The 22,203-nt window shown below is 42.9% G+C and overlaps 1 protein-coding gene and 1 long non-coding RNA gene across 9 annotated transcripts in view; one reads left to right on the top strand and one right to left on the bottom strand.

Moving 5' to 3' along the window:
- The window catches only part of LOC128402384 (uncharacterized), a 56,412-nt gene extending 55,488 nt beyond the window's left edge, over positions 1-924 (bottom strand). For all 3 annotated transcript variants that reach the window (XR_008327669.1, XR_008327670.1, XR_008327671.1), the window contains exon 1: positions 752-924. This is a non-coding gene — a long non-coding RNA (uncharacterized LOC128402384). The remainder of the gene's footprint in view (positions 1-751) is intronic.
- Positions 925-1,009: 85 nt separating this feature from the next.
- MSANTD2 (Myb/SANT DNA binding domain containing 2) lies at positions 1,010-15,411 on the top strand. 6 transcript variants are annotated; one of them, XM_053366442.1, is made up of 4 exons: positions 1,019-1,572; positions 10,135-10,393; positions 11,273-11,333; positions 13,617-15,411. In XM_053366442.1, exons 1-4 carry the CDS (start codon positions 1,057-1,059, stop codon positions 14,467-14,469), a joined length of 1,689 nt encoding a protein of 562 aa, XP_053222417.1. In that variant the 5' UTR covers positions 1,019-1,056; the 3' UTR covers positions 14,470-15,411. The 6 variants fall into 6 exon arrangements, with proteins under 6 accessions (XP_053222419.1, XP_053222418.1, XP_053222421.1 ...); XM_053366441.1 differs by having other exon boundaries at positions 10,117-10,393; XM_053366444.1 differs by lacking the exons at positions 11,273-11,333; positions 13,617-15,411 and adding an exon at positions 9,510-9,550 and having other exon boundaries at positions 1,010-1,572; positions 10,117-10,265.
- The last annotated feature ends 6,792 nt before the right edge of the window (positions 15,412-22,203 follow it).

Below are 22,203 nucleotides of genomic sequence, written 5' to 3'. Positions count from 1 at the left end.
GGAACAGATTAAGTTTGGCGCTTTTGTTTTTGCTATTTATTTTGCGTTTTTGGTTTTTGAGGCTTTTTTGGTTAATTTGTTATGTGACTGCATGGAACCCAGTTCAGCTACCAATTGTGTGACTGCGGAAATGGATAAAAGCCCACAACCAATGACTATCATCAGTGCATGTAAGAATTTTTTTTTTTTAAAAAACTACAATACTATCTTATTTATTTTATAGTATAGTACATTGCATATTGCTTTCATTTTATGGATCAATGGTCACTTTAGATAGCAAAATTCATGTTAAATTTCTGTTTTAGGGGTTGTTTTTAAAAGTCTGGAACGGGTTAATCTGTTTTACATTACTTTCTATGGGAAAGTGTGCCTTGGTTTTGGAACCCTTTGGTTTTGGAACGGACTCCCAGAATAGATTAAGTTTCAGAACCAAATTACCAGGGCCGGATATTGGTTTGACGAGGCCCTAAGCTAGTGAAGGTAATAGGGCCCTTTATATATCCAGCTGTCCTTTGTCAACAACAAATTGCCGCTTTTTTGTGTTGAATATATGCTATATGGTAATTTAGGTACCTAATAGGGATCTAAAGCTATTTGCACATAGCAAAATATGTATTTTATCAAAGTAATTGTTGAACTGAAATACAATTAAAAAGTATATTAATAGTGATTGGGGGGACAAGAGAGTGGGGCTCTAAGCTATAGCTTGTTTAGCTTATACGGCACTGAAGGTACCATTGTATTCGCTTACTTCGAAACATGGTCCTGCCGCTCCTGAGGTGAGGCTCGCCTGAGGCGCCTCACGCGCCTTTTCCCGCCTTCATCCTCTTACAACCGTTAAAACAACCGTTAAAACGCTCCTGCCGCGGCACGCGCTGCAACGCTCTCCCTAACGCGCACGCGCACACCACGCGACTCCCTTCTCGCTTCCCCACTCTCTTCCCCACCCCCCACCCCAATTCTCCCGCTTTCCACTGTTGGCTGTCACGCCTGGCGGAAGCCCCGCCCGCTGGGCTCCGGCCGTCACTTCCGCCCGCTCGGCTCCGCAGCTCCAATATGGCGGCGCCCTGTGGCTCCTCACAGCTCTCAGCCGCCGAGCCGCCGCTGAAGATCCCCAAGATGGAGGTGCTGTCTCCCGGCTCTCCCGGGGCCCTCAGCGACGGCAACCCCAGCCTCTCCGACCCTTCCACGCCCAGCGGCGCTTCCCCGCTAGGCCCCGCCGGGCCGGGCTCCGTGGCCGCGGCTACCTCGGCGGGGACTGGGGCCGGCTCGGGGGGCGGCGGCGGCGGCGGGGGCCGCGGCGGGGCCTCCCCGTCCGTCTCCTTCTCGCCCGGAGGCACAGCCACAGCGGCCGCCTGCCGAGGCGTGTCGTGGACGCCGGCCGAGACCAACGCGCTGATCGCCGTGTGGGGCAACGAGCGGCTGGTGGAGGCGCGGTACCAGCAGTTGGAGGGCGCCGGCACCGTGTTCGGCAGCAAGGCCCCCGGGCCCGCCATGTACGAGCGGGTCTCCCGGGCCCTGGCCGAGCTGGGCTACGAGCGGACACCGTCCCAGTGCCGCGAGCGCATCAAGGTACGGAGCGCAGCCGCTTGCCCAGCAAGTGATGCTCGAGAGAGGAGGAGGAGGAGGAGGAGGTACCTGGGCGTTCCCTGAAAAGGGTGGCTCATAGCTTGGGGACTTCTCCATGTGGTTGGCTGGCGGGCCGCTTCTTCCTTGGAAATCCCAGCGCACTTAAGTCTTGGCCGAGGAAAGAATTTGCCCTTCCTTCGGGCTTGCTTTGTAAGCCTTCGGTTGATTCTCCAGGGACCTTTTGACAGCCAACAAAACTCATCCCCTAGTGCCCGTTTTGGTTTTGTCATTCTCTGGTCCGTTGCGACCAACTAAAATAGCTTTAGTGCGGGGCTAGGGACAGTCCATTTATTGCTTTCTTGGACTTAATTGGGGTCATGAAATCACATGTAATCAACTCTTCATTAAAAGGAGAGAAAAAGGCAACACCATCCTATCCAGCAATGCAAGCAGTTGAATGAAGATTTTTTTTGGTCTGATTCCTAAAGATTTTGTAGGGTTGGCAAGGCCACAGGCTATTATTTTATCTTCTTCTTTTCCTTCAAGAGCAGGATGCTCCTTTTACGAAAGAGTTCCCACGCAGAAACTTTCTGAGTTATCTGCCACAGGCAGGAGGGCTCCAATGAATCACAGGGAGCAGAGCTCTAGATATGAGAAGCAAGGCTGAGAGTTGTTCTTCCAGAAGATAAGATTCCGCAGCTTGAAAAATATTAGGAACTGGTTCAATTTGGATTCCTGTGTTTTCTGTACAGTTTAGCAGACCAGCCCCAAATTTATATTGGTGGTTGTGTGCCATAATGGTGAAGAGCAATATTCAGTGGTAGCTTTATCTGTTCAAGTATAGTAAATGTTTTCTAAATGACAGGTTTGTTTGAGGACTTGCTTTAGTTTTGTTCATGGTATTTGAGCATTAGTTTTATTATGCAGCATTAAAAAGGGATATAGCAGTGAATGTGTTGAAGAATGTTAGCTTTTGGAAAGCAAGTGGACAAATTCATGTGGAATGCCAGTAGAACTCAAAGCAAAAATGTCTCAAGCAAGTTAAATCTCATGCAAGTCAAATCATGTTTCCATTTTCTGCCAGATTACAAGAGTACATATTGCTGTTTTAAAAATGAATATTATGTTTCTGTTTGGTTTAGTGACTTTTTAACTGAACAGCAGCATCTTATGGAGTAAGTATTGTTGTGAGTTGGTGTGGGGAAGTAGGTTGTGTGCCCGAGTCCTATCTAATTCCTGAATCCAACAAGGATCCAATTCCTAGAATAGCTAGACAAGTTTTTTGGTAATGTCCTCCTAAGTGTGGGTCCTTAAGGTAACAAAGGAAGTGGCTCTGTGCCAGCGGCAAAATGGGTGGGCCCCCATCCCTCAACTGTATTAGAAAGATAAAGGCCAGAGTTGAAGGGTGTGAGCTAAAAACAGAAGGCTGCAGTCTGGGTAATACAGATTCCTAGTTTAGTGGTTGTCTTCTCTGGGAATGTGGTATCTGACAAATCAGAGTTAACCAGCATAAGAAGCATGTAGTTTTCCTTATTTTTCAGTGTGAGAATAAATGGTTCTGAATAATGAAATTTGTTAGTGACTGGAGTGAAACTTTTTTGGTTCAGTTAATAGTTTTTCTTATTAGGTGGGAAAGGTAGCAGGAATTAGTATAATGGCAAATTAAATTTGCTCATATTCCCAAGTTTTCTTATTTTCCTCTTCACTCTGACTAATATTGAAGAGGATGTCATTTTAACTAACTTGTATTTTGCTTATTTTGAGTCAGTGCTGCTGAAGATAAGTTTCCTTTAATTTTAACGTGTTGGTATTAATACTAAGATAAGGGGAGGGCATGACTGGATAAAATCCAGTGCCTGCTTCCCTCTGGTGCTGTCAGCTTTGTTAGTGAAAACCACCTGTGTGATAGTGGAAGTGATACACGAGCAGCAGCAGCACATATCCTGGGATGCTATATTTGGGCTGTTTCGTCATCCACCCACCAACCCACAGTCTTTTGTACAGGCAATGCAACTGTTCTGTGGGCACAGAGCTGTCACCTTTATCAGACAAGTATTAATCTTTATGACAGTTGTATGTTGCCCCATAACACAAAGTTGTCTAGGTCAAGGGTTCCCAAACTATTCCAGACTACCAGTAGTTGCAAGCGTGTCTGAAAATATAATTAAAAATCATACAGCAGCTAGCAGTGTGCATTACAATTGCTATAACAGGCAGAAAAAACAGTAAGCAATTTTCAAGTGGTCCATGGGGAAATCTTTCTAGATGCCTTACAGTAAATAAATAGAAAACAGTGAAAATGGACCTACTAAACCATTAGAACTGCTTTTTAAAATATATTTCATGGTTTTGTTTTTGGTCTTTGATTTTTAAAATTTTGTATTAACATATGTATTTTGTAAGTCGCTTGGGGTCACTTTTTGTGAAAAAGTGACAAAAAATGCAAGAATAATATACAAATAAATACAAATAATACAATATACAAATAATATACAACAAAACCAAAAACTATGTAGAGACAATAGACCTCTCCATACTGGGTATCCTCAATGTTAAATACATTTTTAAAAAGGGGGTAGAGAAACAACAACCCCAGACTAAGCTGTTTAAAAGCTTGGATGAGCAGAGAGGTCTTAACCTAGCACCCAAAAGACCATAGAGATGAAGCTGAGTGGGCCTCTCTGAGGAAGGTTATTCCATGAGTAGGATGCTGTTACTGTAAAGGCAATTTTCCAGGTGGTTACCTACATCACTTCATTTGATGGGGCACCCAGAGCAGGGCCTCTGTAGGGGATCTTAAGGTTTTGATAGATACATATGGAAGAAAGCAATCTGTTGGGTAGCCTAGTCCCAAGCACTTTAATTTCATGTTGGAGCATCCTCTAGACAGCCTGCTCTTAAGAACTTACATGAGGTGAAGATTTTGAAATTTTATTTTAAGCATCACAAGATTGCTGTAAGTGGGCTACTCTCATGCAAGAGTCAGAAATTGTTTAAAGCCAGTAAATAGTGCATGTGGTAAACGTGCAAAGCTGGTTAAGCAGTTATGCCCTGCAAGGAGGAAGTACTTTCAGAATAAATGTTTATTCAGACCAATTATAGCAAGTTGTAGGACAGAACTATAAAGGATTAAAATGGCCGTAGGAATTAAATGACAGAGTAAACACCTCGAAGAATTACATGAAATTATGATTCGTAGGCAAGCAATAAAATCAGTCTCTAACAGCTGAAGATTTTCCAGTAGAGGAAGGTATTCATACTGTGATGGAAGGCTAATGTTTGTTCATGATATTTGAATGCCACTTAGAAGGAGGCAAGATAAACCTCCCTGCGGGAGGGGGGGAGTTCCAAGGTATGGGTGCAGTAACAGAAAAAGTCCCTTCTTCCTGTTCCACTCAAACAATTTAGGTTTCAGACTGTCAAGGGAGCCTCCAAACATGAATAGGTAGGCAGGCTCGTGTGGGAAAAGGCAGTCTGTCCCAGAAAGTATAAAGGTATGTATCTAGAAGAGCATCTAATGATATGGGCTCTCTTCTCTGTAACCTGAAGTAGTGACAAGCCTTTATGGCTTTAAGGCAGGAGTTTTCAAGATTGTCAATTTGAATCAAATATCTTGACTCTGGTATAACCATTACATGTGAGCAATTGTTCATGCTGGCATTCATTTGGCACCTTTGTAACTTTAGCCAGGAGGAGGTCACATATATTTTGGCAGGTGGCCTAATCCTACTACATTTTTATACTGTTTTACTTGCATGCTATATTGCTATGATATTGACTAATCCAAAACAGGATTGCTTAGTTTGATTCAGATGAAATTAAAAGTTCCCTTTCATGTTTTTGATACCAGTTGCCACATTGATGCATTCCCAATAATTCTGGCTGGAAGCTGTGTTCTCCAGGGAAGGGACTAACGTTTGATTTGTTGTATCACTTGGTACCCACTATAGTTGAAGAACTTGAGTGACCAGCTGCCTTAGCCAGCTTGCAATCTACATTGTGGAAAGCATTGGATAAAGTAATTAAATTTCCTTAAAGTAATTAAACAGCATTATACAGCTTCCACTTAAAAAATAATAATAATTCTCTCTCTCTCCAAATACCTTGCCCAGTTATCAATATAATTTAAAGCCCGTTATGTATGAATGTATACTTGCTTATACTTGCTTAACACAAGGGTCATACAATATCACAGAAGATTGTAGAGTTGGAAGGAACCATGTTGTTGTTTAGTCGCGTCCAACTCTTCGTGACCCCATGGACCAGAGCACACCAGGCACTTCTGGCTTCCGCTGCCTCCCGCAGTTTGGTCAGACTCATGCTGGTAGCTTCGAGAACACTATCCAACCATCTCGTCCTCTGTCATCCCCTTCTCTTTGTGCCCTCCATCTTTCCCAACATCAGGGTCTTTTCCAGGGAGTCTTCTCTACTCATGAGGTGGCCAAAGTATTGGCGCCTCAGCTTCACGATCTGTCCTTCCAGTGAGCACTCAGGGCTGATTTCCTTAAGAATGGATAGGTTTGTTCTTATTGCAGTCCATGGGACTCTCAAGAGTCTCCCCCAGCACCATAATTCAAAAGCATCAATTCTTCGGTGATCAGCCTTCTTTATGGTCCAGCTCTCACTTCCATACATCACTACTGGGAAAACCATAGCTTTTACTATACAGACCTTTGTCGGCAAGGTGATGTCTCTGCTTTTTAAGATGCTGTCTGGGTTTGTCATTGCTTTTCTCCCAAGAAGCAGGCATCTTTTAATTTTGTGACTGCTGTCACCATCTGCAGTGATCATGGAGCCCAAGAAAGTAATCCTTCATGGATCACTGCCTTGTCGTGGTGAAGGGACTTGAATAATTCAGAGAAGCTATGCCGTGCAGGGCCACCCAAAACGGACAGGTCATAGTGGAGAGTTTTGACCAAATGTGATCCACTTGGAGCAGGAACCGGCAAGCCACTACAGTATCCCTGCCAAGAAAACTCCATGGACAAAAGCACTTATTTGAGTATAAATACTATTGTACTTGAAGAGACTTAATTCTGAGAAGACATGCATAGGATTGCACTGCAGATCAGTATCTGTCTACAGGCTTTGTTGAGTAGATCTTCAGCCATTGTTTGAGATGGCACCCAACTGTTCTAAGCAATTTCAACAACAGCATCAAATGGGGCTATTAAACTATTCCTAATGTATGCAGATTTGAAATAATTATAATGTAACTGAAAAGTTCTAAGTTTCTGGTGATCAATGCTTCATTTTTTAATGAAAGACATAGAAAGCTAATGAGTTAGATCAGTGAAGTGGTTTTACATGGTACATTTATGCCTCTGCTTTTCATAAAGAAAGTGCTAAAAAGTTCTACAGAAAAAAATTGATGCTGCAGAGCAAGTCAGCAGTTAATGAGCTGACATTTCTTTTAAAGAAAGAAAGAAAGAAAGAAAGAAAGAAAGAAAGAAAGACTTGATTAGCATGCATGTACTGTATAAATATTTGGGAAAGGAAGGACTTTAAAATTCTAAAGAACTCTTTTTTAAAATAGAAAATGGCATGACACCATTGAAAGGAGCTAAAGATGGACGAACTTGGATGAATAATAAGGTTCAACTTTGCTTTAAAAGCTCTTGATCACTTTCATTCTCAAAGTCAAAATATGTTTAAATCAAGCAACATGCTTCATAACTTGTAGCAGAAATTTACTGGCCTGGGCTACACTGGAAGTGAAAACAACTTTGTCCTTAATGTGCTAATTTGATCATCTTGCTCCTTTTGAATAAAGCAGCATCTACTGGAATCATGAAGTATATATTGGACCGCTATTACCTATTCAGCTATGTAATGAATGGGCAGCATTAATCTAGATCTTGGGCAACTTCTTTGATGAGCCTTTGAAATGTCTGTAGTATGAAAATACACTGCTTAGTTACTTTATATAACGGTTTGCTAAGTTAATCTCCTTATCTAATACCTGATTTATTATCATCATTTGTGTTTCTGGATATAACTTTCCTCCTTTTGCCCGGAATAATGAAAGGGATTCATTTTCAAAGGAACTAGTGGTATTCAGGTACACAAATTGGGTACTAGGTGCTTGTCTGCATACAGCAAGAGTGTTTCAGGACATGTGATTTCATTTTGGTCTGCCTTGCAGAGCATATGCAGATTCACTTTCCAGGACTGGTAATTATTTCTGAGGAAGCAAAAGATCACATGAATATTCTAGTAGGAATTGAACTGAACCAAACTGGCATCAAACATGGTTGCTCAAATGAGTTGCAACTTTCTATTTGTGCCTTTGTCTAGGTGAATCGATTTTGAAGGTGGAACACCTAGTTGGGTTGGGTTGGGTAGGGTAGGGTGGGGTAGGGTAGGAGGCGGCAAAGGGTAGAATAAGCTGGGGGGCTAATTCTGACTTGTGCTTTTGTGCTCACATGGTGCGCACACCAGTAGTATACCTGTTTCCCTGGATTTTAGCAGGTAGGCTGTGTTAAAATAGTTCTGAATGCTCAGTAGGATTGCTGCTAGTCAGGATTCTTTGTTGGTATTGAAACAAGCAGCGAGAAAATACCTGGAAATGCTAAATTGAGCCCCAAATATTTGAAGTAGTGTTTGTGAATGCTAGGACTCCCAAAAGACCCCAGTAGATCATATTAAGACTTCTTGGCTAATTGTGCTAGATGAACTGTTTGTTTTAGCTTGACATTTAATAAAAGCGTTTATTATCTCTAATGAACTCATATTAGTGTCTCCTGTAATACTCTGCTGCTTAGCTAGAGAATCAACTCATTGTCACACAGTTAAGCAACAGCATAGGGATTTTGGTGGATTTAGTTCTGTTGACTTCCCAGTGGGATTAAGTATTGAAAGAATTCCCCCACACCTGTAAGCGGATTGTGAAACTTGCTGGAAAATATCAGAAAAGTGTGCAAAAGCACTAAACATGTTCCCTACAGAAGGGTAGAAACACTTCAAATATATTTAGCCTTTTTCCTTTCTAAAAGAAAGAGAAAATGTTCTCCCTGTCTTTTTCTCCCTGTCTTCACATCTCCAAAGTTAGCAGTATGAAATTAACTAACATTATGAAACTTACCATTCTTAGGACCAGTATGGTGTGTTAAGCAGCTCATTTTGTGTGTCATCAAAGGGCAATATATTGTTAGTTGCATTTTTTACTTCTGAGCAGAAGGAGGAGGTGCTTGTGGGATTTTCTATATTGAGTGTCCTTGGGTACTCTATCCCTTGAGATGGGCGGGGGAGTGCAATTTGCTGCCCTGCCTTAAGCAGCAAAATAACACGATTTCAGCTCCTGGGATTCCAAATATGCATTAGGGCACTGATTAACTCTTCTCTGCATGATTAAGAAATGAGCAGCAGCATTGTCACTGGGGCGATAGGAGAAGCTGGCAAAGTTACACTTTATAAGAATAAAAATCCAAAGTGGTTGGGAGACAAGAGTGTATTACGGTGCTTGAGTTACTGAATTTCTTCAAAACCTTACAGCTTTTGCCCTTCCTATTTTATTTTTTCTGTCAATGGAGCATACTTGCTCTTGCAAACAGGGTGCCCTGTGATGCGGTGTGTGGTCAGTTTTCTGCCCATAGCCTGCTCTTTACATCAGACTATGTTAATAGGTACAGATTTAAGGTTTTCCAAAGAACAGGTGTTGTATGCAGTTGGAAATCAGGAAGGAAGACCCGGAAGGAAGTATTTGTAAAGCTTTATGCTTGCTGCTGCTGTGTAATGCATACTGCTTGCAGCCAAAGTGTAAGAATGAAAGAGGCCAAAACCTGATTGAAGTTTGGTGTATAAGATGCTTCAGAATCTAGGGCAGACTGTTGGGTTTAATGTTTTATTATTAGACCTGACCATCGTAGTACTGTGTGTTATGATATTTGAGCATGGGAATTCAGAGTATTATTGATTTCACCTCTTTTAAATTTCAGCAGCTTCCCAAGAGACAGAGTGAGTTAGTAAGGATGCAAAATATGTAAGTAATATATTTTACTAGCTAAAGAGTTTAGGCCAACAATTTTTAAAAACTTCTTAAATGTTTTCTTTTTGGAGTAAGGGATGATCCAACTGTCTGCTTTTGGTGACTCCTGTTTCTCTCTCTTTCTCTCTCCCTTCCCTTAATCTTCTCCAAACTATGGGCACAACAGTAGCTGTTCTTTCTCCTCCCTTTGTAAAGGTGTACATCTTATGGGCTTGTTGGTATCTTACTGGGATTTAGTTCTGCATAATACAGCAAGTTTGGGGGCTAAGAAGGGAAAGCCCTTGGTAGTAGACAAGAACCAGTAAAAACTGATGTCTTAAAACGATGATCACTTAGATGCGCTGTGCTCTTGAGGCAAATATACAAATGAAAGTGCTGTATGCTGGAAACTTTAAATGGCTGCAAGAGTTCAACCTGGCTTTAAAGCTACTTGGTAGCATCCTGTTTTGGTTAAAAATAGTAAAATATATATGGTAGAGCTTTGCTCAGCCAAAGTTAGAGATTAAATAAAATTGTGTAGCTTATTTAGAAGTCTTGGTAAGCTAGTTTACACTGACCAGGTGCCTTCTGTCTTTCAGACTCTTCGCAGGTGTTACAGCCGGGTAAAAGAGCATGGCGTTGGGAAAAGGAAAAGCAGTTACACCTTTGAACAGCTGGAGCAGGTGTTTGGTCAAGGAGGATGGGACTCTCAACCCTGCCAGCCTGTGCTTATCAATAGCAGTGGCCTATATCAAGAGTTGGAGTCAGACGGCAGCACTATGGAGGAATATTCGCAGGACGAATGGGGGAACCACAGTCAGGACCTTCATTGCTACCAGTCAGGAGACCAAGAGTTAGGTATGAAATACTAGACTTCATCATTGCTAACTATAATTCTGCTGCTGCCATTTATGCTGCTTGTTGTCATTGTGTATCTTGATGAAGAGGTTTAAATCATCTCATTATAAATAAGGAAAATGGAATGCACACAGGAGGACTGCTGTACTTCTTTGGCCAGTTTGGTTCATTCTGTCTCCCTCTCTCTGCCTGTGTAGGCTTAACACAGGCTTCCTCAAACTCAGCCCTCCAGATGTTTTGAGACTACAATTCCCATTATCCCTGACCTCTGGTCCTGCTAGCTAGGGATCATGGGAGTTGTAGGCCAAAAACATCTGAAGGCTGAGTTTGAGGAAGCCTGACTTAACACTTGCTTCCCTACTGGTCACTGCACCCACAAACTCTCAAGAACACTCCCCCACCCCCATTTCTATAAAATAGCTCACACATGAGAAACAAAAGCTACAGCATTTGAGTTTCAAACAGTGCATTTAGATATTGCAAGTTTCCCTATGTTTTGCTGATTGTTATTTTCCTTATAGTTATGGATACACGTGGGTGTTTTTACAGAAATGTTATTTTCTGTTTGATGTTACTTGAAATAAGAATTGGTGGTACACAGGAAATCTAAATCAGATGCAAAGGTTTGTTATATGCAATCTTCAAATATAAGCAGGGCAGAATTGCCTTATGTAAATATTCAATAAAGTGACCTTCTGGCTTGATTCTTGGTATCATTCTTAAGAAGAGAGTGATTCTCTAATCTGTACATAATGCTGAATAAATCTAACTTTTATTGCACTTTTAAGTGCTATTTAAATGTATGTCAGGACGTTTAAATTAAAAAGTAGCAAGTTTTTGTTTTTGTTTTTAACAATTATTTGTAATCCAATCTTTCAGATGAAATGCCTGCTATGAAGAAATCACTGAAGATAAAACAGGAATCTTCTGAAGAGTCCCAGTGAGTAATTTATGAGTGTCCTACCTGGGAATCTCTGGCAGTAGTTGGTTTTAGAATGAAGGCATCTAAAATTTCAGATAATAACTATAAAGTTATTCAAGCTTTCTCTGTTCAGAACTCGTTTGTATAAAATGGGTCTTTAACCTCTGTAACACATACAACCATCAGCTGTGTGTATGTTGTCCACTGAAATCCAGACACTAGTCTATGTAATGTTCTTACTTTAAATTTTTATTTCCCACCCCATTTTATTTCTCAAGCTCAGGTAGATGATGGAGAGTCAAGTTGACATTCACCAAATTACCTGTTTGCTAATGATACTTTTATTCTGTCCAGATCAAAATTTGAGCCACTCAAGGTAGCTAACCCACATTAAAAATGCAGTTATAACAGTTATTTGGTTGGTAACTGTGAGAACACGATACTGGCCTGATCCTGCAAGCTATTATACCTTATATTAGAATAAAAGCAAACAGACTACAGATAAAATTTGACAGAAGGAGGGAACCAGCAGAATTGATCCGACATTCAGGTTAAAGGCCTGATTTCTCTCTGTCTCTGTTGCACACCCCCACCCCTCTCTCTCTGACACACAAAATCCATTCGGGTAGAAATAGAATGTCATTTGGGCCAATCGTATCTTCTGAGGCAGGGAATTTTTGAAAGCTGAGTGCTCACAACTGGGAGAGGTTTCATGCAGTCGCAGCAATAGCCCTTCAAATGGGAGAGCAACACACAAGCAGGATTATCCAGATAACTTTATTAGGTGGGCAGGATTGAACAATAAGAGAAGATCCTTTAGGTATTCTGGTCTCAATCCATTAAAGGTAATAGCCAGCACTTGAATTGCACCCGGAAGTAAACTGGTGCAGTTAATACAAGGCTAGTAACCCACGCTACTGCAAAGTCTTGCTTTGAAGAAATAATCTTCTGGAAATATTAAAAAGCGATTATGAAAGGAGCATATTTTTGTGTTGTGCACAGTCCTGGATTCCAAAATCTGCTTGTTCCCTAGGAAGATGACATGTGCAACCCTGTTTTTCCAGGGTGACTCCGGACCACCTTTATTATCTAAGTGGCAGTTTGTAGGATTGTGTCGTTGTGTGTGATTGACTGTGTTGAATGCAGCTACTTGGAAATTCCCATTTTCACGTCCTGGAATGCTTGCCAGACACAGTAGTCTTCATATGAGTGGGTTTATTAGGCAGCGCACAACCATTTAAATCGGCAATATACCAGTTAGATGTGTCCCCACACCAAAGAGGGTAACTACTAGTTAAGTCTCAGTACACCTTTGAAATAATTTGGCAAAGACAGGTTAAGCTGCTGAATAAGCCAAGATAATTGTACTTGTAACAAACTTTTGGAAAGATGTTAGATCACTATGTGGAACTCAAACCTATGACCATGAGATGAAGAGTCTCATGCTCTAGCAACTGAGCTATCTAGAGATCAAACCTGGGACTTTCTGCATGCCCTGCCTCTGAGCTTTCTTTGAATTATGCTAGATAACGCTAGTACCATTTTAAATGGTGCATTTAGAATTCTTGTGGTGATTAAGGAGAACCACAGTTCTCCACGGTGTATAAGCTTTACTGACCAGAAAATGCCTTTGGAGCAAGCAGGTCAGGTTAGTTATATGAAATTATATTCAGAAAGATCCAGGGCAACATTTTTAATTTCTGTAGCTACTACATGTGTTTTCAGTGTCAGATGTTCTTGCAAAGGGGTCAGCAAACCTTTTCAGCAGGGGGCTAATCCACTGTCCCTCAGACCTTGTGGGGGCCGAACTATATTTTGAAAAAAGAAGAATGAATTCCTATGCCCCACAAACAACCCAGAGATGCATTTTAAATAAAAGCACACATTCTGCTCATGTAAAAACACCAGGCAGGCCCCACAAATAACCCAGAGATGCATTTTAAATAAAAGGACACATTCTACTCATGTAAAAACACGCTGATTCCCAGACCGTCCATGGGCCAGATTTAGAAGGCGATTGGGTCGGATCCGGTCCCCGGGCCTTAGTTTGCCTACCCATGTTCTTGCATATGAAAGTTGGTGTTTAAAACTTATACCTCTTGTGCTCTTCTAAACTAAGGTTACCAGATTTTTTTTTCAATGAATCCAGGGACGCTTTTCAACTTCAATGGATTTTGAATGGGGACTGATTTGTAAATCCGGCGACTGTCCCTGGGAAACGGGGACGTCTGGTAACCTTATTCTAAACCCCTTGATTGCCTGCCTTAAACCTTACACTTTGTTTTTTTCTTTCTCTTTAAGGAAGCGCGATATGATGCAGAATATTGTACAGATCTTGGAATCCGTCCAGTTAAAATGGGAATTATTTCAGAGCTGGACAGACTTCTCTAGGCTGCATCTTTCTAACAAACTGGCCATTTTTGGCATTGGCTACAACACGCGGTGGAAGGAGGATATCCGCTACCACTACGCGGAGATTAGTTCCCAAGTCCCCCTTGGCAAGCGGCTCCGGGAATATTTCAACTCGGAGAAACCAGAGGGCAGGATCATAATGACCAGGGTACAGAAAATGAACTGGAAGAACGTTTACTACAAATTCCTAGAGATCACTATTAGCGAAGCCAGGTGCCTAGAGCTTCACATGGAGATTGACTGGATTCCTATTGCTCACTCTAAGCCAACAGGTGGAAATATTGTGCAGTATTTATTACCTGGGGGTATTCCTAAAAGCCCTGGTCTGTATGCCATTGGTTATGAAGATTGTCACGAGAAACTACAGTCTCCTGATCATGAGGGCGTCAGCCAAGACCCTGAAAATGAGACACTGGGGGAAGCAGATATGCCCCTGTCACAAGCGTCGCTCAAAGTCGAGATGGAATCCACCCGAATAATATATTGTTACCTTGGTATTGCCGAGGTCAGAACTCTTCAGCAGTGCTTGTTCTTACATTTTCAAGCAAACACCAAAACCTTCAGCAAAGAGTGGGTTGGAATCAATGGCTTTTTATCTCAAAACTGCATTGTAGACCCGGGAATTTCTCCCAAGTCCATCTACATCAAATTTGTAGAAGTGGAGAGGGACTTCCTTTCTGCTGGCTCTTTGGTAGAGTGTCTGGAAAAAGCCATTGGATACCCCTTGAAATTTAACAACTGAATTTCGTCCTTCATAAGGATTGCAGGTTTGACTCTTCTGTGGCATTGGGGCGTCTTACGGAATCTTGCAGTACAGGACTGGGCGAAATAAGCCTTCCTGAATGAACTTGAACACAAAAAAAGACACTTGCGAATGATTTTACAAAATGCGTATCCCAAGTCAGTAAAATATACAGCTTACTTGCCTTGGGCCAGTTAGCTGGTTTTGTAAAGAGAAGACTCTGAAAGGGAGCCTGTAAATACAACGACTGTTGGTACATTCCACGTTGGACAAACGTACACTTTGCGTTTCATATGAAAAAGCTGTTTTCCACAATGTCTCATTTTTACACATCTTGTCTCTATAAGTGTTATTACAGTTATGTAATAAATAAGCAATAGATAATGGCAAGTTTAAACTTGGAGTCACTTGAGACTGTTTTTCAGTGCCACCCTTTGCTCCTCTTGTATATAATTTAGCATTTCACTTTTTTCACCCATCAAGTGTTTTTTACTATTTCCAACCAGTGTTGCCTGCAAAAACTTCTGTTTCTGTGATGTATCCCACTTTACTAGTAGTGTTGCCATATCAACTTTTTTTTGTTTTGGTTATTTTATTTTATTTTTTTACATTAAAGTAATCCCTGGCATTTTTAAACAAATTTAGTTCGCCTCTTTATGTGGCAGTGAAAGTAACTCAACTGCTGGGATGCATTTTGCCATACCATGCTTTTATCAAATACAATCAAAGCTGTGAGAAGGGGGTGGGAGGTGGGGAGGGCAAAGTTATGGACCAGGGGAGTAAGCCTTTTTAATGCCTCATCAAAATGTGACTATATAAGCCCCATTACGCTGCTGGCAAGGTCCGGCTTTTTAAAAGTTCTTTTTTTAAAAACCTCATTGATCAGTGGAAGTTGTGGCATACAATGAATGTGTCAGTCCAAATAAAAACAAACAAACGTGAGTTTTCAGAAATGTGTTTCTTACTCGATGGTGTCTCCCTGGACATAGAAATGATCTTCACAGTTATTTATGCTCCATCATCCCTCACACCTGGCATAAAGCAAGAATGCCTGTACTTTCAAGAAGGTAAGGATGTAAATACCTTTGGTAGGATGTCTGTGGGTTCAAGGTACTATCACTGTGTTTCTAAAAACAAACTGAACTTGTAAGTTACAAAGCACTAGAGCTTGGTTCAGAATTGCCCTTTATTCTTGAATTACAGGTCTGTGGAAATTTGTGGTAACTTCTAACAGAGAGATGCAAGAACTGGTTGGTATTATGTTGTTGTTGTTTAGTCGTTTAGTCATGTCCGACTCTTCGTGACCCCATGGACCAGAGCACGCCAAGCACTTCTGTCTTCCACTGCCTCCCACAGTTTGGTCAAACTCATGCTGGTAGCTGCGAGAACACTGTCCCACCATCTCGTCCTCTGTCTTCCCCTTCTCCTTGCACCCTCCATCTTTCCCAACATCAGGGTCTTTTCCAGGGAGTCTTCTCTTCTCATGAGGTGGCCAAAGTATTGGAGCCTCAGCTTCAGGATCTGTCCTTCCAGTGAGGACTCAGGGCTGATTTCCTTAAGAATGGGTAGGTTTGATCTTCTTGCAGTCCATGGGACTCTCAAGAGTCTCCTCCAGCACCATAATTCAAAAGCATCAAGTCTTTGGCGATCAGCCTTCTTTATGGTACAGCTCTCATTTCCATACATCACTACTGGGAAAACCATAGCTTTTACTCTACGGACCTTTGTTGGTAAGGTGATGTCTCTACTAATACCGCTTTTAAGAAGCACATGAAGACATACAACATTTTTCTAGTATCAGCAGTGAGGGATCAGCATGGAGCATGAAATCTTGCACTTTTCTGGGGTTGTACGTAGCCAGAATTTCCAATCATAGTTCTCTTACGAGTTGTGCTGGCACTTGGTACATCACCTCTCTTTAATAGAAAGACATTCTCCATTACTGAGGTATAGGATACCTGAACACTCCAGACCCGGAAAGAGAGACACACTTAGAATCATAGAATCATAGAGTTGGAAGAGACCACAAGGGCCATCGAGTCCAACTCCCTGCCAAGCAGGAAACACCATCAGAGCACTCCTGACATATGGTTGTCAAGCCTCTGCTTAAAGACCTCCAAAGAAGGAGACTCCACCACACTCCTTGGCAGCAAATTCCACTGTCGAACAGCTCTTACTTCTTCCTTACCTGTGAATGAAATCACAACTCTTGTCTTCCTGCTTTATTTCTCTACCCAACAGACTGGAGAAATTGATTTTGGGGGTAAGTTTCCTGTTGGAGTGTCATATGGATAAAACCCAGTGTTTTAGTCGTACCTACTGTACTTTTCTGTGTATAAGACGTCCCCATGTATAAGACGCAGGGGCCCTTGTGCTAGCAAGTAAGTGTAAAATTGTTGCAAGATAGTACACACACATCCTCCCCCATTCATTTAACCCAGAGAAAAACCATGTTTGATGGTATCAAAAGCAGATGAGAGGCTGAGAAAGATCACTGGGATTGCTTTCCCTCTTTTTGCTGTCCCGCTAAAGGTCATCCACAAGAATGACAAAGACTGGCTTCGTGCCAGACCCAGATCTGAAAAGGTCCAGATAATCTGTGTCCTTCAAGAGTGGCTAAACTTACCCGAGATGGTGATGGAAGCACAAACCCAAAAGGTGTATTTCTGATGTGGAACCGGTTTTCAGAACCTCTAGACACAAGGTGGGCTTTCTCAAGAGCAGCAGTGCTACCACCTTAACATTAAAAAAACACTTTTGAACTGAAGATATCCCCCAGAGAGCTTACAAATCTCCAGTTGACCCCAGGAATGAATATCATTCCTGTTTCTGTCAGCAGAGGGAGCCATGTAGTAAAAAACCGCAAAGGTTCTGCCAAGTTACAGCCCTCTGTTAAAACTACCGTATTGGCGTGAATATAAGTTGCACCCGAATATAAGCCACACCTTTAAAATTCAAGGGGGGGGAGGAGAGAAAAAAGACAATACCCGAATATAAGCTGCTCCCTTAAAATTCCACAGGCACACCCGTTCCGTTTTACCGTATGTCTGTTTCAGCAGCGATATTCATAAAAGCCAATTTTCGTAAGGTCGCAAATGTAAGCTGCACTTTAACTTTTCACAGTCAGAATTTGGAAAAAAGGGTGAGGCTTATATTCAGGCCAATACGGTATTATCAAGGCATTCAATAGGCATTCAAGCAGCTGAAACATTAGGATCATAGAATTGTAGAGTTAGAAGGGACCGCAAGGGCCTTGTAGACCAACCCTCTGCAATGCATTAATCTTTTCCCCCAAAGTGGAGCTCAAACCCAACACCTTGAGATAGAGTCTCATGCTCCACCAACTGAACTTAACAGTTGGGAAGTAAGACAAGGGCCCTCAGAAATTTAGGTATATCTGTTCCTACAGGGTCAGATTTAAGGTGCTGCTTTTGACCTTTAAAGCCCTTCACGGCCTAGGACCCTCGTACCTACGGGACCGCCTCTCCCGGTATGCCCCACGGAGGACCTTAAGGTCCATAAATAGCAACACCCTAGAGGTCCCAGGCCCTAAGGGAGTCAGATTAGCCTCAACCAGAGCCAGGGCCTTTTCAACACTGGCTCCACCTGGTGGAACGCTCTATCTCATGAGACCAGGGCCCTGAAGGATCTGATTTCTTTCCACAGGGCCTGTAAGACAGACTTGTTCCGCCTGGCCTTTGGCTTGGAATCAAACTGATCCACTTTCCCTCTTCCTTTTTCCTTTCTCCTTCTGTGATGGAACTCCTATTTGGGGACTTCCCTGGCTTTTTTCTGGCCCACATAGGACCAGTCTGGATAGTTGGCCTTGGTGAAGACGTTTTCATCCCCCAAAAAGTTTTTGATTTGAGTTCCTACTGAAATGAGGCTGCATTTTAATGTTGTATTTTAATCTTGTTTTTAAGTTGTATTTCAATCCATTGTTTTTATACCGGTGTTAGCCGCCCTGAGCCCGGTCTTGGCTGGGGAGGGCGGGGTATAAATAAAATTTAATAATACATTCTCTAGGGAGATGCAGTTGTTTGTAAATTAAAATAACAAAAAGATTTGTTTAAATTCCCAAAACCACCTGACCAAAAACTGCTGAGCTTAAAGGAGGCTGATGACAATGGAAACTATAGAATTGAAGAGTTGGAAGGGCTTCCGAGAGTCATTTGGTCCACCCCATGTCTGCAAAAACACTTCTTTCCCATTTGCAAGTGTGCCCATGACCAGACAAGTTTGGGAAGCCTTGCTTCAAAGAAACCAGAAGTTGGAGAGACTGTGCGTGAATCAAATATCTGTGACACAAATATGTGGGAGAAAGTTGAAAATGAAAACAAGAAGGGGAAATGGAAAAGAGGAAATTGATTTGCTCAAGCCTCTGGCAGCTTATCGTTAGTACCTTGGAGAGAGAAATTGGGGCAGAGGGTTTATGTGTCATGTACCGTATTTTTCGCTCTATAAGACGCACCAGACCATAAGACACACCTAGTTTTTGGAGGAGGGAAACAAGAAAAAAAATATTCTGAATCTCAGAAGCCAGAACAACCAGAGGGATCGCTGCACAGTGAAAGCAGCGATCCCTCTTGCTGTTCTGGCTTCTGGGATAGCTGCGCAGCCTGCATTAGCTCCATAAGACGCACACACATTTCCCCTTCCTTTTTAGGAGGGAAAAAGTGAGTCTTATAGAGGAAAAAATACAGTAGTTTTAAAATGAAACTTTTGTGTTATACAGGGATGGTTCAGTCTCCAGAACTTTACCCTTCTCTCTCCCCACTCCCTCTAAGAACAAACTCAGCTGCTGAGTACTAACAGTGCTGTAGACAAAACAGGGTAACTGAAAAACAAGAGGGAAGCATTCGCTTAGTAATCTGGATCCCAATGTTTCTGAAATACAAACAAAAAAGCATGGAGGGGACTTCAGATCTGACCATTGATTAGTGAGCATGTTTCATGAGGACAAAATACAGTTTGGGGGGGCGGGAGGGAGACAGCTTGAGGGATGGAGAATGGAAGGTAATGGAATGTCCTGACAGCAGGATGTGGCTGGTGGGAACCCTGAGCAAGTATACTCTGTACTGCAACATTTTGCTGCAGGTCCCACCTGTATAGCTCAGAGGGAACTCTTTGAGTAACGGGCAGAGGATAAAACAGGTGCTGGACTAGGACCAAGGAGACCAGAGCTCAGCTTCCCAGCCAGGGTCCATGATCTCTTCTTGCCTACTCCTGAACCTTTATCTCTCTCCCCCCCCCCAAAAAAAAAACTGGAGCAGCATTACACAGCTGGGGAGCTGCATCCTGGTCTGCCAGGTCATAGTCTGACACACTAGCCCAGGGGTCCCCAAACTAAGGCCCGTGGGCCGGATAAGGCCTGAGGGACTCGTTTATCTGGTCTGCAGCGACCCAGCCGCCCACTGCCACTCTTACCTGCACTGTGCTGCATGGCTGCCCACTTCCAGGTTGGAGGAGCACTGGAAATAGCTTGTGCGCATGTGCAAGCGTGCGCATGGGCGTTATTTCCAGTGCACATCCGGGTCGGAGGAGGCCCGTGCACATGCGCACAAGCTATTTCCGGTGCTCCTCCAACCCGGAAGTGCGCCAGAAATAGTGTGTGCGCACACATATGGGCATGCACTCCCCCGCCCTCCGGCCCACCGCGCAATCGGTGCTGGAGACATTGGCCCGAGGTGCAGTAAGTTTGCTGACCCCTGCACTAACCACTACACTGCATAACTGAGTTCCTGTATTACGGTTCATAAGACTAGTGTTATACAATTGATCTACCATTAAACTATCTGATCGTCTTTGGATCAGTGAGTTGCATCAGGGATAGGGGACCTGTGGCCCTTCAAATGTTGGTGGACTACATCTCTCACTGTCCCTATCCATTTGCAGTGCTGGCAGGGGCAAATGGGAGGGGATGGTTCAACATCCGAAGGCAAGGGTGGACCTTGGTCATATGCCACTTTGTGCAAGGACAATATTTGATGCCCTCCCAGCAGCCCTCTGCAGCACCAGCTTAAGATGGATAAACAACGTATAGCTCTTTGGGAAGAAGGTGCAAGGCTCTAGCAGGGTCCTAGAGCCGTCCCTTCTTCCCAAAGCATGGTAAGTGCTTGCCCTTCTTTGGAAAAGAGGGAAGAGGACTCTAGGATCCTGCCAGACCCCTCATGCCTTGGCCTTCTGGCAGTTCCCCCCCTGCGAGAATTGAGGTTGCAGGGAACCAGGCAGAGGGCCTTCTCGGTGGTGGCGCCTGCCCTGTGGAACGCCCTCTCATCAAATGTCAAGAAATAAACAACTATCTGACTTTTAGAAGACATCTGATGGCAGCCCTGTTTAGGGAAGTTTTTAATGTTTGATGTTTTATCATGTTTTTAATATTCTGTTTGGAGTTGCCCAGAGTGTCTGGGAAAACCCAGCCAGATGGGCAGGGTATAAATAAATTATTATTATTATTATTATTTACTATTATTCCCAAAGCCTGAGAAGAGCTTACCAGGCTTTGAGACTGCACCCTCTTCGGATGCTTGCCCAGAACTCCTGCACCACTTGTGCTACCCTAAATCCCCCTCTTCTGAAGCATCACAGGTGCTCATCCCTGATTTACATTTTAGAATCTTTCTGAAGTGGCCCGACTGCTCTGTAGTTTATTTGGAAAGAATGAAGAATTTTCAGCCCCACCACCCCACATTTCTCATGTCCAAACACTGAGCAAAAAGGACGTTGTCCCTGATCATTGATATACTGACACTGTCTCGCTGTGGGGAGAAGTGGGCCATGTCCCCCAACAGCCCTCCACAACCTGGTGCCCTCCAGATGTTTTAAACGGCACCTTCCATCAGCTCCAGCCGTCTGCTTGGCCAGTGGTTAGGGATGATGGGAGTTGTAGTCCAAAATATCTGGCACAATGGAGAAGGGCATCTGAGAAGGATTTTGCCCCCAGTTTCATATAGGGATGGAAAAGAGCAGGGGCAGGCAGAAATTCCCAGATTCAGTCCCTGGCATTTCTAGACAGGTCATGGAAAAAACACTACCAGTCCATATAGACCAGGGTTTCCCAACCTTGCATCTCCAGCTTGTCTTGGAATACATTACCCATCAAGCCTGGCCACTGGTCCTGCTAGGGATGATGGGAGTTGTAGTCCCAAAACAGCTGGAGACCTGAGGTTGGGAAACCTTGATGCAGACCATGCTCTGCTTAGGTAGACCAATGGTCTGGCTCCATAGAACAAGGCTACCCAGGTCCCCGTGGTGCGCAGCAAACTAGAAGTGATGAGATGAGGTCAGGGATCTTACCGGCATCACTGTTTTCATCTCTTTAGCTCTGGGGACTCTTGACATTGATGGTTCAAAATGACAGGCAATAGGTTTCTCCAGGAGGACAAAATAGATTAACATGCAGCTGGGCTGAGCAAATCTAATCTGTTCATATTTAGAGATTTGCTTAAATCCTGATTTGATTTAAGAACATGTTAAAGTTGTTACTCCACCGACCAAATCTGATTAGGCATTCACTGGATATTGCTTGTGTTCATTTGGAGGTTCATTTCACTAGCTAGTAATTATTTCGGAGGGAGAGGGATACAGATCTATTATACTTAAGAGGTAAAGTGCTAAATGAAGTGGTCAGCCATCTCCTCTGGGCCACTTTCCACATGGAGAGAAACTAGGCTCAGAATTGCTTCCCCTGTTCCCTATATAATAGCAGCAATAATTTTATTATTTATATGCCAC

Source organism: Podarcis raffonei, chromosome 15 (assembly GCF_027172205.1).
Source record: "Podarcis raffonei isolate rPodRaf1 chromosome 15, rPodRaf1.pri, whole genome shotgun sequence".
NCBI lineage: Eukaryota > Metazoa > Chordata > Lepidosauria > Squamata > Lacertidae > Podarcis > Podarcis raffonei.
The sequence above is the reverse complement of the archived record's forward strand: the minus strand, read 5'-3'. Positions and strand labels throughout refer to the sequence as shown.

Excerpts from the sequence above, each read along its gene's own strand:
- MSANTD2 (XM_053366441.1), top strand. The coding sequence starts at position 1,057 with ATGGCGGCGCCCTGTGGCTCCTCACAGCTCTCAGCCGCCGAGCCGCCG. Across the intron at positions 1,573-10,116 it reads AGTGCCGCGAGCGCATCAAG|GTGCCTTCTGTCTTTCAGAC; the intron begins GTACGGAGCGCA and ends TACACTGACCAG. Across the intron at positions 10,394-11,272 it reads GTCAGGAGACCAAGAGTTAG|ATGAAATGCCTGCTATGAAG; the intron begins GTATGAAATACT and ends CCAATCTTTCAG.